Source organism: Eutrigla gurnardus, assembly GCF_963514095.1.
Source record: "Eutrigla gurnardus genome assembly, chromosome: 5".
Taxonomy (NCBI): domain Eukaryota; kingdom Metazoa; phylum Chordata; class Actinopteri; order Perciformes; family Triglidae; genus Eutrigla; species Eutrigla gurnardus.
This window is the reverse complement of record NC_139919.1, coordinates 13,938,794-13,954,005: the sequence shown is the minus strand read 5'-3', so window position 1 is coordinate 13,954,005 and position 15,212 is coordinate 13,938,794. Positions and strand designations below refer to the sequence as shown.

At 42.0% G+C, this 15,212-nt stretch overlaps 1 protein-coding gene across 3 annotated transcripts in view; it reads right to left on the bottom strand.

The window, feature by feature from the left end:
* LOC311013815 (teneurin-3) overlaps nucleotides 1–13,961 on the bottom strand; it is a 126,700-nt gene extending 112,739 nt beyond the window's left edge. For all 3 annotated transcript variants that reach the window (XM_084010035.1, XM_084010036.1, XM_084010037.1), the window contains exons 1-2: nucleotides 13,646–13,961; nucleotides 11,061–11,336 (exon numbers count right to left, since the gene is read on the bottom strand). In XM_084010035.1, the coding sequence (XP_083866161.1) occupies nucleotides 11,061–11,336; nucleotides 13,646–13,916 (547 nt within the window). In that variant the 5' untranslated portion in view covers nucleotides 13,917–13,961. The remainder of the gene's footprint in view (nucleotides 1–11,060; nucleotides 11,337–13,645) is intronic.
* Nucleotides 13,962–15,212: the final 1,251 nt, after the last annotated feature.

Here is a 15,212-nt window from a genome sequence, read left to right as displayed (position 1 = left end):
GGGCCCCTTTTGCAAGAGAATATGTTTTCTCTCTTTGTGCATGAATCAGTTTACATGGTATACAATATCAATCGTTGGCCTCAAATCCATATCTGCAAAGTGCTTAGGTTTGCATTGGTGATTAGATGAATTGAACTGAGAACAGTCTGTTACTTGAGCATCCCTTCACAGCCCCGGATACCTAATGCCTCTCCCCTGCCTCTGAAGTGACCACAGTTTCAGGATGCTTTGCTCCGGGCGCTTGGCCAGAAAGCTTTATGTATTCTGATACCATTCATTTTTAATCAGGACCAGAATATCCTTCCAAACCTCTCGCAAGTCGCCTTTGGCTACAAGACATCAATTTTGTTATATTTTAATTGATTTGGCAGTCGTATGTGTAATTTGATTGTTAATATTGCTAATATTGCAAGTAAGCCACTTATTTAGAACGCTTTTCTCTTTTTTTTTTCTCCCCTGCATTTTCAGCTGCAGAATTATGCATTCCCCCACTATAGCATATAGTGTAGCGACTGAGAATATTGTGTGTGTTCAGCACATTTCACTTGGCTTTCTGCGCGTCAACGTGCCCGACTCGTCTCGGCGTGCAGTGGAAGGGTTTCTTCATATGACTGCTGAGGAGGAAGGACATGAGAGCAGGGGAGGGGGAATCTTCTTCTGTGGTATAATGAGTTTGACAATGAAAGTGACACTGCGTCCTCCTAGGACCTTGCCGTGTGATCAATCATAACAATGGCTCACCATTTCCTCCTCTGGATACTGACCTTTCTCCCTTCAGCGAAAGAAGTGTGTGGAGCTGTCTGAGTCTCCCTCTTTCTCTCTATCCGTGTGCCTTTACATTTCATTGTGCCATCACCCTCTTTCCTATCTCCCCTTGAGGTACTTCTGCATAGCCTTAAGGGTGTCTTTTAGCAAGCCGTCTTTTTTCCCTCTAATACGCAAAAATATTCAACTTAAGGACAACCGATCTATTTGATTGCAACGTATAAAGTATTTTAAGATGAATTGAGGGGGGACATTAGGCTTATATATTGAAAATCCCATCGCCTAAACAGCTTACAAGGTGATATGATGTGAGGAGAACTGCCAAGATTTCATGCAAATATCAATGAGTGAGATTATTTTAGGCCATTTCTCTCATAGTTCAGTGGCCATAACTAAAGAGTGACAGAAACTGAGCTGACAGGACGTCTTATCAGCAGCCCACTTACTGTTCATTCCGTGGTTCTGTGTCCTTTTTTCTGGGTGAGCAGCATATTAGCTCACCTACTTAAATGAAACGTTAAAAATAAATCCTCAAGTATCGGTACAATCAAACTCATCCTAATATGCTTAAGCCGCAAAATTCACCACGTCGGCAATAAGGCGTCTAGACACAATTTTATAGCCATTTTTTTTAATGCCACTCTTAATTGTTGTTTTATCTGTGTGGCAAAGGTACCGTCTGTAATGTCTTTAAAGGGAAATAAAATCTGATCAATACACACACAGGTCCGTACTCACAAGTGGACACGTTTTTATTTTTGAAAAGCCTCTGCATTTTAAATTGGGTTAGGGTGAATGGTGCAACTCTCATGGATGCTAGGGAGTGCTCTTGGCATCCATCTACAAAATAGTACATGGAATAAAATGAAAAGGCAAAAATGAGTCAATAAATAATGTAAAAAGTAAAAACAAAATGAGTTGCACATACATATATAAATATTATATATAAATGGATATATTTGTGTTGTATTGACCATAAGAAATAGAGGTTAAATAAATAACTTTTACCTTAAAATGTGCAGAGGTGCTGAGAGTACTGGTAATGTCTGCACGTCTTTCCAAGGCTGCATAAACCCCCGACAGCCTCCCCCAGTAAGGTAGGAAACCTGCGTTTACCCTGAGAGGGGAGCTCTAGGGCAATAACAACATTGACAAGCAGATCCGCTGCTGCTCACTCTAGCTTGCTTCTCTTAGGGCTTCCTGATAATCTAATAACAACTCAGGTGAGCATATCGACTGTTCTGCTCTAATGCAGTCAATGGGTAATACTCTTCTCCAATCACAAAGAAACTTTCGCTCATTGAAAATGTGCCCGAGTGCAGCTGGCCAATCAGGATGTGCGTAACGTGTTGATCCTAGAGTCAATAAGGCAGCAGAGCCTGCTGTCTGCTACATGTTTCTCTACGACGTGCCTACTGGCATGGTCTGTGCTCGCTGGGACAACGCAGAACTGGTGAAGAGGGTGCATGCCAGCTGTTCTGCACCTGACTCCCCTGGTCATGATTATACACCAACATGTTCTGTGCTCCCCTGGGAATGTGGAGTGCAAGGTGTCTGCTGCTGGTCTTTTATCCCCAGCAGTGTGAGGCCACAGCTCTCCCCAGGTCAAGTGTGTTCTACCTGAGTTGGCTGGGGCCCCCTACTTCTCTGTGGGGTCTGCACATATTTGGGTAGGCACATCCTTATTGGGTGGTTATGCTTATACAAAGATTGGAAGACGGTATTACCCATAGAGTCCAGCTGTGCCTGTGCTTATAAAACTAGGGTTACAATAGCGTAACTTCATTAAACACAGCTCAGTGGCATTTTGGGAAGAAAAATCCCCATCTCCATCCCATGTGAAGATCAAAACCTTGATATATATTTAAAACTCTACAGGAAACACACTGCAGGGGTCAGGCTGTGTACAAGTGTCCACCGACATCTTTCACCTTATTAACTTGAGGGGAGTATTTAATACAGCAAAAGTAAATTGAGATGGAAACCCTTTGATTTGTGGCGATGTTAGAGCGAGATGAAACGTTCACATGACGAAAACCCCTTGAAATCCTGAATTCAAGGCCTGTTAATGAAACATTCATTTGTGCGCGAAGCCGCTAACACACTTCCACTGCCAATGAAATATGATTTGTATGATTTGTGGTTCAAATGTGCTTTTAATTGTGTCTGGAAAAGGGAACCAGATCAATACAATTAAAACGATACATTTTGGCACATATTTTCGTTATTATTCATGGTCATTTAATTGGTCAGTTTAAAAGTGGTATTATTGTTATTAATGCGGTTTCAATTTGGATTTACTATTAATTAAGAAAAATGTAAATAAAACTGTTTATATTAGTTTTAATGGGGGGCCTACCAGCCATGTTGGCGGGTAAAATAAAGGGTGAATTTGACAATAATCAAGTCAATCGAGGAGCCCTAGTGGCGCTTCCAGAGAGGTGCAGCCAGATCATGTTACAGTGTTGCTATACTTCAAAGACTATGCAAGAGCTGTCAGCCAAAAGTTTCACCTTGTGTATCCTCTTGTGTGTGTGTGTGTGTGTGTGTGTGTGTGTGTTGTGAGGAAGAGGGTGAATTAAAAATGGATAAACATAAGTGCATAAATTTAAATTTCTTCATTGAGTTTGTTGATTTGGATTTTATTTTTTCCAAAGATAGATAAATGTTACACAAAAGTCAATTAAACACAAAAGTCCCATTACAAAATAATGGCTGATAAAACTAAATAAAAAAAAGACCATTTAGAGACCAGCCTAAACACCATTTAGGCTGGAGGGAAGAAAAAGTTAATTTACAACACTAGTTTAATTGTTTAGGTGCAACTGGTTTCGTAGCTTTCTGTAATCCACGGAAACAAATGCACATAAGACCTTTTTTTTCAACCCGCTATTTACAGGACAGACAAGCCAACGTGACATAAGATCGTCAAACGAGTACGGGGACACGCAAAAACAGACGTCTTCTACATTCAGATGAGACCGCAGCACAACAATCAGCTTGACTTCCAACTTTTTGATTGCAAACATCCAATACTGAGGAGCGCAAAGGTCAAAGCCACAGCAGCGTGACAATAGATGTAACAAATATTCTCGCGTCCCAAGATAGGGGAGAGAAAGGAGCTGGTGAAAGGAAGGAGACATGAAACCAAACAGATTGGTGTGTTGGTGTTCGTCCGGGGACGACGTCTGAACGCTCAGCGGCACTCCAGGAAAAGAGAGAAAATCTATTTTGTCCAATATGAAGGGAGAAAAAAAGACCTAGATAGTAAGTACAGTATATTCTGACTTCTCAATTTCTGTCTGTCTTTTCACCGCTCAAGATCTTTTACTTTACATTACTTTCTTTCTTTTTTTTTTACTCGCTTGACTTTGAGCGTTCTGATCATCCACTTTACACGCATTCAGTGCAACTCATCTCAGGAGACTAGAGAAGGAGCTGGGATTCTAGAAAACATTCGCGGTTGCCGAGGGGACGCCAGTAATACATGTAATTATGAACAACACAATTGGACCAACATACTAATCCATTGCTGCCATTGATATTCATAGAGTAAAAAATGGCTTCCTGACTATTTCCGTATTGCATGGTAATACAATCACTCAATTAGGCTGTATAATGAAGTGAAATGAGCCATTTTCTCTTGAGGACGATAAATAGTGGCCCTCGTAATTGACAACTGCAGAGTAATTCCTAATCGTAATAACATGTCCTGCAGTCTGGCACCCGCCAGTGATTAGACCGATCCAAGTGCGGCCTAAGACAGTGTTGTCAGTGACGCTCGGCAGAACTGGGTGGATCTTTAGCTGGAGAGGGAAAATGTTGCTACTAAATGATAAGGTGACAGAAAATAGATGTTGGATGGAGTGAAGTTACTGTGTTCTCTGCAGGCGATGTACCACTATGACTCACAGGACGTAGACCATGCGTGTAAGCCTGCCATTGGCCGGAAATTTCAGACAAAGCTCTCCTCCATATCCTCTATCGACTGTTTTGTAAGCGGACTGAAGCTGGAACAATCAGTTGATTAATCCATTACTGGGAGTACGGAAAATTAATCAGGCTAAATATTTTGATTGGGATTGAAATCATTTGAGTAATTTATGGTGCAAAAAGATCCAAACAGTTGTTGGTGTCAGCTTCTCAGGTGTGAGACTTTCTGCTTGTTTTGAATATATTTGGGGTATTGGATTTTGAACAGTTGAAGACATCACTTTTGGCTCAGAGAAGTTGCAATTGACATTTATCACAATTCTCTGATGTTAATAGAACCATTGGCGAAAATAGCATCCCTACTTTGAACCCTGTAAATATTTTTTTATACTGATATAGCACAATATCCAAATAAAAAATGATCATCACATAAGTTCTGCCCGTTATTTATGATAATTAATGCATGAAGTACCAAATAGTTCTATATCACATGGTTGAAACAAGTAGGAACTCACGTATAAAAAGGGATATAGTAGTTTCAAGAAGATCTGCTTTCCCTTCTTAACATGCAAATTTATTCGGCAAGACACTCCAAAGTCTAATCAGATCATCCACTCTGTGGGGGGTGGCTGTGGTGTGAGTCCATAGTGTTGCACAATGTGTTGCTGGTGTGTGAATGTGTTCACGAGGACGCGTCTGCACACGCAGAGGACAGAACACATGCAATGCATCGTGGGTGTCGATCCGCGGCAAAAAAAGGACGAATCGAAACTCCGATATCGGCGGTCAGTCTGTCATTTGCTTTGACGTGGGTTCAAATGTCGCCGACCTTTGCTCCGCAGGGGAGCGGCGGTGGTGACCCGCTCCAAGCTTCTCCGCAGCCCACTCCCAAGTAGGCGAAAAAACTAAAATACGTTCACAACACTGATGAGCACGACACCTGCCATGACATCTCAGCACATCTCCCCGCCACATCCCGCATCCCCTGTCACCCTGAGCACTAACAATGTGAGCACTTAACTGGTGACAGCGGAAGCAGGCAGAGAAGTGATGACAATAAATGATGGCAATCAAAGCGCGCCTCCTCTTTTGACGAGCCACGAGATGAAGCTCAGACACCTTCCCCGGCTCCCATTAACAAATGATGAAACTGTTTTCCCTGCCAGTCTTGGAGAGTTCTTAAAAAAAAAAAAAAAACATCACAGATGGTCAGCCCTTTTGACCAGGGGAAAAAAAAAAAAAACCCTCTCTGATGTTATTTATTCTTTTTGTGGTCGTCGGCTTGTGCCATATTGAATTATGAAAGTGGCGAGGGAGGATTTCTGCCTGCGACGATCAATGGGCTGATTCCACTGTCACAACATGAGGCGCCGATCTGAGACGGGAGTTTGACAGATGGCGTGTCACCTTCGTCGCCGTGACGTCCCGTGTGCTTGTATATGGCAGCGCGGATGTCTGCACTTTTACTTGAAATCTTATCGTATTTTGCGGAGAGACGGTGCGAGAAAAACAAAAAAGTGAGATCCGAGCATATGTGTGTGTGTGTGTGTGTGTGAGATGCAGAGTGAGAGAACACGGGTACGTGCAGACAGGGAAGCATGTTAGAGGGTGTCTGATACGCTTTCATACTCCCACCCAAAAAGCCTTTGGTGCTCGCTGTGCTACAGCACACTTTGCTGTGACTCCTTTACTGATTTAATTAACCTTTTGCTGGCACCGTTCACGCAAGGAATCCGTGGGCCGTCTTCAACTGTTAAAACATGCACGACTGAAGCGTGGACCTGTGACTTTTTTTTTTTACAAATTTAAATGATTTTCCCGTTGTGGCTGACACTGTTTACCGGAGAATCATTTAATGAATTCGGTCCTCCATTAAAACCCTTTTTATTTAAGCTCATAAATGACTTTTGATAGGATGGTGCAGGCCGGAGCAAGCGATGCTTCTTTAACAAAAGGATGACAGGCCATCGCATTTCTCCGGGGGGTCAGCAGAGTGGAAGCTCCCCTCCGCCAAACAATAAACCCCATGTGTGACGGTTTATGCAGCCGGAGAGGGCTGTCTGCCACGATGTACTGCAGTGCTGTAGCTGCAGTACCTAACAAGTCAGTGCGAGCTTTTTCACACCCTATTAGGAATACAACTCAACTGGGCCAGCTCTGTTTCTGATCCGTGCAGTCATTCATGTTTTATGAGGGGTATAATATTGATTCTGAAGGCAGCACAGTCAACATTAGGGTAGGGAGGGGAGAAAAAAAAAAGACCAAACAACTTTCTCCGTGTTCACTTTCACTCAACAGCTACACCAACTAATGGACTTGAAAGATGAATATTTATATCACGACAACGCTTGAATCTTCACGATAATAATTTCATTTTGAATATTAAAAATACATTGCAGCGCTATAGTGGCCAGGTAAGCAGCAGAATGGCGGCCCCGGTTGGAAGATTTTGCACCACGGTTGGCTTTGTGCGCAAAGTGATACGTTTTTTTTTTTTTTTTTTTTTTTACACATGAGGAGATTTTGTGTCCTCATTAAAATTGATCGCCTTCAGTCAGTGTTTGTCATAAGGACTGGCCTTGTGCTGCCGCTAAAGATGAGTTCTCACGCAGTTTGAGGCTTTAAATCTTCAATGTAAAAGGCATTTTAAACCATGCTGGGTGGACAAAATTCAATCTATTACAGAGCATGTGAAAATACAAGTTAACAAGAATGGTGGTGGTTAGTTCTATTATCAATGTATCATTTTCCAAGGCATTTAAACACATTCCACATTTCAATGACAGCTGCTTGCCTGCGAGGGACTCAAACAACCAAGGACAACACGTGTCCCACATGCTGACCTTTACAGCGACAGTAAAGCTTCAGTCAAGACCGAGGTCACATTATCAAACCCGTTCCGCGGTTTGATAATGTGACCTTGGCATTTTCCATCTGTAATTGTTTTGAAAAGCAGCTAATTTCTATCCTCCGTAAAATGCAGGAATATTTCACACGCACCAAAGCCAACGTATTTGCTAAATTTGAATAATTAAAAAAAATAAACGCTGGTGATTTCAATAAATTGTACAACTGCATATAAATGAGTTTCACATATTGCAGATGGAATTTTTGAATTACAATAATTTACTTTATTATAATGTTGCTTTGGGAATGGGGCCTTTGTTTCCTAACTTTTTTTTCCTCCTAATAATTTGTATTTATTTTTTTTTTAATCAGGGTGCCACTTATAGCAGAGTTACACTCCCTACGGTCTTGAAGTTCCAACACAGCTGCTACATGTCACAGCGCTAATGTAACAAGAAACAGTAAGTGAGCATATGTAAATGTGTGTGGGTATATATATATAGCCTATACACACACACACACACACACACACACACACACACACACACACACACACACACACACACACACACACACACACAACACACACACACACACACACACACACACACACACACACACACACACACACGTCACTGCCAGATTCAGGAAAGGTAGGAATTAAAAAAATTCTGCAGGGGAAAGAATAAAGTAAAATTATTATTTTATTATTTTTATGTACAAATGTATCACTGTTAACATGTATACATTTAAAAATGTACTAATTATTTTTTTTCAAATTACGTGAATTTTCCCCATGTCAAGGTAATGTGCTTTTAGATAAATTTACGTGAAATAAATTGTAAATATATACGTATATTGAAGGGACAAGGATCTCTGTTTTGTTTCTTTGGTCAAAGCAAGCAATGATGTGTGTTCATAAAGTCAATACTATATATGTAAACAGCATGGTCTCATTTATTGAGGTATGCATGGACTGCTGAGGATTGCATGGACATTCTTACAACTAGAAAACCAATAAAATGGACATTTTCATCAATCAACTTTGTTTTCAAGGAATTCTATCACTGGCAGGGGATTATCTTAAAAAACAAATCAATGAAAGCTGATTTGCTTCTTTTCCCTACTTCTTTATTTTAAAAAAATCTGACAAATTAATGTGATATATAATATGCAATACTATATATATATATACTGTATATATATATATATACACACACACACACACACACACACACACATGCAAATGTATCATCACTCTCATTCTGCCTCTGTGGCTGCACTCCACAAGATGCTCTTGCGTCTTCTTCCCTTTTTTATTCTTGAATCACGAAGGTTAACACTTGCAGATGCCGCACTCTGCTGTGAATGCGCTGAGGCTTTGGTACTTGTCTGTGTCGAACACTCTGTTGAACAGAGCGAATTAGAATGAAATATTAAGTTCATTTATGAATAAGTGGGGCTGAACGGCCCCTTGTCGGAGCCTCTGCATGCATATTCAGTTGATGGAAACCTTTGGACGGGTCATTTCTCTTGGCTGCTTCATTAAGTAGTGAAAGTCAAAAGTGCAATGCCTCCTGACAAAAGGAAAAAACAAAAAGGAGACCAGGATCTATAGATGTGAAACAGCAGGAAGGGTTCTCCTTTTGCTTCCGGATCCCCAAAAAAAAGGACTCCAAAAATAGTAGACAGAATTTTAAATCACCCCATGACTCACATTGTTCTCTCTACTGTACATAATCAGCATATTAAAATGAGGTGCACTTAAAAGAACAAAGAGCAAACGTACGTGCAGATACACAAATTACCTCTTAGATGTTTTTACTTTTGTGGGATTAAAAAAAGAAAAGCCTGGCACCTGGGATTAAGCTGGAGCAGGTACTGTTTATTTTACCTATAATAGAAACTAATTGAGACAATAGCGAGTTAGATAAAGTCTCAGTGGGACGTTGTGCTAACTAGAGCCAATCAGCAGCAGCTTCTTGAGACGATTTCCGACAGAAACTCCAGAGGTGGTGTGTGTGTGTGTGTGTGTGTGTGTGTGTGTGTGTGTGTGTGTGTGTGTGTGCTCATGCAGTTTAAGTGGTGGGGGGCAGGTGCAATCGTAGCTCAATAGAGAACCTATTGAAGCTCGGCGCGGCGTTGTCCTGAAGAACAGAGCAGCGGCTTGGTGCTCGGCCCATACGGCAACAAATAGGACTGGAGTCGAGGGTTATGTTTACCGGCACCTCTGCGGTTAGGGTGAGCTTTTAGTGACTCAGAAACGTACACAGTGCATCGGGCGATAGCAAAAGGCCAGACACTAGAACAAATACACGGCTTTGGATTCTGATGGCATTTTCAGGAAAAAAGAAAAAGAAAAAAAAAAAGGTAAAATACTTGCTCAGCCCCCCTTGAGGAGACAAGCTCACTGTGATGAATACCACCATTAAGAAAATGACTTGTCTGAAATGTCAGACTCCAGCCAATGTTTTCGGAATAAAAATTGATAGCACATGAACACAAGACATTTTCCTTTTTTACCCTCTATTTAATGTTCTTGCCAGTGTAATCAACCCTAATTATTTTAACTGCCTGCCACTCTTCGAGACCATCACTTCCTTAAAATAATTAGAGCTTTACATTCAATGTGTTTTAATGGTGATGGCTCGCACCATGATGATGATGAATGACGTACGATGTCGGGAACACTCAACATCGGGGGGGCATTAGAGCCGTGCACTAAAACATACGAAGCAGGGAGGATGAAAGAACACATCTCTGACTTGGAAGAAGAAAACTGGTGAAAAACAGGCACTACATGCCATTTTAAGTAGATCGCAAGAGATGTCAAGGATTTTCCAAACGAACCAAACGAACCCTTCAATGGCAATGGCAACAAAAACAAGCAAGAACATCTTTTAAAAAGTGTAAATTTAACAATAATATGCAGCTACCTCACGTGCACTACAGCCATTTGATGCAACAAAGACCCCCCCCCCCCCTTCAAACACAGAACCTCAATCCTCTGTCTCAGGTTTCCAGCATGATCGAATTTGCACTTCAAACCACGGTACCCATTTAATCAGCCATTGTGCATGCCCAGTCAACCACTGCAGAATTTCTAAGCAAAATCTCAGAGAGAGGCACACAAAGCTATCTTTGATTATACACTGGCCCATGGGGAAACTTTATCAAACTCCTTTGCTTCCCGTGGAGAAGGGAACCAGGTGACTAGGAACTACTCAATCGGAGGAGCCACATTCCTTTTTTTTCCCGCATGCGGCGAGGAATCACGCCTTTGATCCAAAGAAAGGCAGCTGCAAAAAACCTCTCCAGATACACGGGCCCCACCAATCACGCTTCCACTTCCTTCCACCAATCAGGGCCTCGTCTGCAGGCGCCGACCATTATTCGACCTACCCCCGCCTCGTCCCACATTCTGATTCCTCCCCCTTTTGGAAAGCGAGGAAAGGCGTGATCCGCGAACAAATAAGCATTTCAAGGTAAGAGAAGGAAGAGCGTGCCCTACTCACCCATCTCATTGTCTGATTTATTGTCCATTTCCGTGTCAGTGAGCGTGAGTGCCGAGTTGGAGCGACTGGAGAGGCACGAATCCTGCCCACTGTTTGCCCCCGTCCCCCAGAGAGTCATGGTACGTTCCGGTGATACAGGTTCATGGTTTTCGGTAGCGACCGGTCCTCTGGAGTAGCTGCTGAGCGGGTGGGAGAGGCCCGTCTCGGGGCAGAGCGCCAAGGCCCTGCGAGCCGACGGCTCACAGATTCCCAGTTGCCTCAGCGAAAACGTCTGCCCTGTGAATGACAGAAGTTGTAAAGTTAACAAACCAATCAACAACACAGTTAATGGCCAAGAGCAGGGCTACTTAAAAAAACACTTAACCTAAGAGCAGGGTGGAGTGGGGGAGGGGTAATTGTTGAATTAAAGACCCAACAATGCCCTCCCATACTCATCGACTTATCGAGATGCTGAAAAGCTCTTTAATGGATTGTAAATCAGAGAAGTTCAAACGACATTTTGTAAGTTGTGCTTTTTAAGGTGACCCACTTTGATTCGACAATGCAAAAAAAAACAAAAAAAAAAACACCTTAAAATCAAGCTTCTTGTGTCCAACTACGCAAATGAAAAAGGAGCAATTATTCTTATTATTATCATTATCTATTGTTTTCACAAACTATCTTGGAGAACATTTCAAAATAATTCATCACAATAAGTCTGTTTGTCTTCATTTACTTGAGTTTCTGGTTTTCACTGGAAATCAAAAATAATAACCTACAAAGCCTTTGAAGACCCTGCAGCATCTGCAAAATGAATGAATTAAATTTAAGACGCAGGAATATTGCCAATGAACACAAATACCTCATGTTGACCTCATTAGGGAGCTCCAAGGCTAATAAGAAAATATTCTTGTGTATGACTCACTGCATATCTGTCATTTAAAACCTAGTCATCCATGTGTTATATATTTATCCTGCAATCTGGTCAGCATAACACTGATAGTCCATCTCAAAAATAATTAGAAATTTGATCACCCTGACATTGAAATTATTTAAGTTAAAAACCTTCCTTCCTTCAGTGTGTGTGTGTGTGTGTGTGTGTGTGTATATATATATATATATATACACACATATATAAATATATATATAAAATGTATTTTTAATAAGCTCATCTGCAAACAACAACATGCATTTACTTACACAACAGAATAATTGGTACTGCAATGCTGTTTATCAAAAATGATTCTTAAGGATTTCAAGGTCAGACGTGTCAACAATGTTATACGATTAAACAAATAAATACCACCTTATGTAAAATATGCTCATGATGATCTCACATAAAACAACATGTTCCATGGCAGTATGAGGTGACAGAGAGAGAGAGAGAGAGAGAGAGAGAGAGAGTGGGTTTTCCATGTTCCCTCGTGTCCCTTTGTAATGTATTGTGTGCTGTTGGAAATGGTGGAAATGGTTCCCTTTCAAAGTAAATGTATGTGGCATGAAGAAGTCTATAATTGTTCAAATGCTGGAAAAAATAGATTTCTTCACATTAAAATCAATATTATTTAAAATGATCATTAGATAGTCATTTTCATACCCCATCACACTCACACACACACACACACACACACACACACACACACACACACACACACACACACACACACACACACACACAGTGAGTGGATATAGAATCTACGCTCATTTATATTCTTTTTCTACCAGATGAACAGCATTGATTCTGGCACTACTGTGATGTAAGAATCAGACTTTGACATTAAATGCTCAGATTTAAAAAAAGAAAGAATGAAGAACAATATCATTATTCCCACAACTTCATCATAATCCCATTAATTCTGAAATGGGCACCAATTAGCAGCAAGAAAATGTAACGGCGTAATGGATAGATTTTCTAATTGCAATCTTATGAGCCAAAGGAGTGCAATAAAACAGCACAAACTGCTCAAAGTTTCTTTAAATTACTGAAATTAGAGCAGTTTCTAACCCTGCCAATTAAAGGACAAGGTTATTTACTGAGCATTCTCCCTTATTATTTTAACATGGTGCAGCAGGGTGTGAACGTGGAAGTGGCCCACTGCACCCCACCCTCCCATGTGAGCTTTCTGGGAAAGTCTGGGAAAAAATAAAACTAAATTGTATATGTCAACGTGTTTGACGTCATTTAATTGTGTTTAGCAACTATCTGTCATTGCAGAATTATTCCTGGTTGAACCTGGTGAGTATTAGTGGCAGATAAAAATGCAAAGACGTGGTAAACAAACAGCAAAATCCCTGTATCCACTAATGATGTCTCACATCGTTGAGTATCAGAGGATATAAGGATTTTGCTCTTTGTCATATTTAGAACATTTAGAACATTTCCTCTTCAGAGGGGAAAGAAAACGGTAAATTCCTAAATTAACATTCATTTTGACTGTTCGTCAAACTTTTTTGTAGCCAAGGTTACCAAACTCATAATGTGGGCTTTAAAGGTAAATTGAAGAGTCTTATCCTTGTCAGCCTCAATAACCACCACACTTAGCTCACATAAAGGAGATTAATCTGTGAAATTAAAAAAAACGGCAGAAAAATGTGCTCCTGCTAACCTGGCCTGCTGTACTCTGGACTCTCCTTGTGGACCATCTCCTTGACTCTTCCTCCGAACAGCATCCGTGTGGGGTCATGGTCAAAGGCCTGCAGGGTTTCACTGGAGCTGTAGGATTTCTGCGTGGGTACGCGGCAGGCTCCCTCCTCCCGGTCGGCCGAGGAGGCGGTGTAGCGGCGCTCCCGATCCTTGTCTCTCTCGCAGTATCTCTCTCTGTCTCTCTGGCTCTTGGACAGCGAGCAGAAAGGCCGCTGCTCCCTCACCCGTTCCATGCTGCCGGCATGCTGGGTATCCCGACTCCCTCCCCTTCGACCAACGACGCTCTCTTCAAGAGGCTCACCACTGGATTATCGCACCCTTTTTTCCCCTCCTCTGGTTGGGATTCCGCACGGATTTACGCCCAAACTCCCCTCCCCGCCTTCTCACTTCTGTCGGCCTCTTCTTCAGTCCGCCCGGGCGTCTGCTCGCTCCACCTGGAGAAAGAGAGAGGGGAGGAAAGGAGGCAAGGGGCTCAGATCACGCTAATCCATCTGCTTCATCTTCAAAAGTACACACTTATCCCCGTCTCGTCCCGCCGGCCCACCCCCGGCCCCACGTCCCCACCCCTGCAACCTCACCCGTGAACTCTTGTCATACATGACTTCCCCTCTTAAAAAGGAGATCACCTCCCATTCTGCCTCGCCTCGCATCAGACAGAATTGACGACGTGTTTCACTCTGTTTCCATCTTCTGTCTGACATTGCCTCCACTCTCATCAAGTTCCACGGGGGGAATCGATTTTCGCTAACCAATCAAGCCAACATATCCGCCTGAGTCGGCCACTCGGATGTCGACAGGTGTTGCCATGACAACATACTTTGTGCCTGTGTTTTTTAGGAGTGGATCGGAGTTAAAAGAGAGAGTAGAAAAAAAATGGAACTAGCCTAGGATGTTGGGAAATATTTAGGAGAGCGGCTGTATGTGTATCAGATTCAAGCTATTATTCTGCCTAAACACGAAAGAGAGGCCATTGGGGGAACAATTCAGATATGTCAGGGTAATTCTCCCATATAGGTTGTGTAAAATATTTTATTATTTTATATTATAAGAGTTGAAGAAGCTCAGGAAGGTGATACGGCAACAAAGACGCCACGGATAAGGGAGCTGTGCCAGAGTCTTAACCCAGAATCTGGATGAGGAGAACGTTCAAAACATCTCGCTGTTGGATTTCAAAGTAATCGGTACTTTTAGAACAGCCTTATAGCAGCGTCGATGTTGTCTGCAGCGGCCTCGATTGTTATTGTTATTACTCCTCAGTTCTGGTGCCCAGCTGACAAAGGCATTAGACCCGCCCACAGCGTTGACTGGCTCATTGTCAGTCGCCCCACGGCACTTATTGGCTGGAACACTTCTTAATTTAGAAAATACTGTTTGGTGCCATGATGCCAGATGAATCGGTCCACTCTGTGGAGTGGGTGGATTCACAGGTCTGGACCCGGCAACATTCTGCCTGCTTAACCTTCAAAGACAACTTCATTTCCACTGCTTGAGTTTATAAATTACCCACATTTTTCACATCGAGAAAAAAA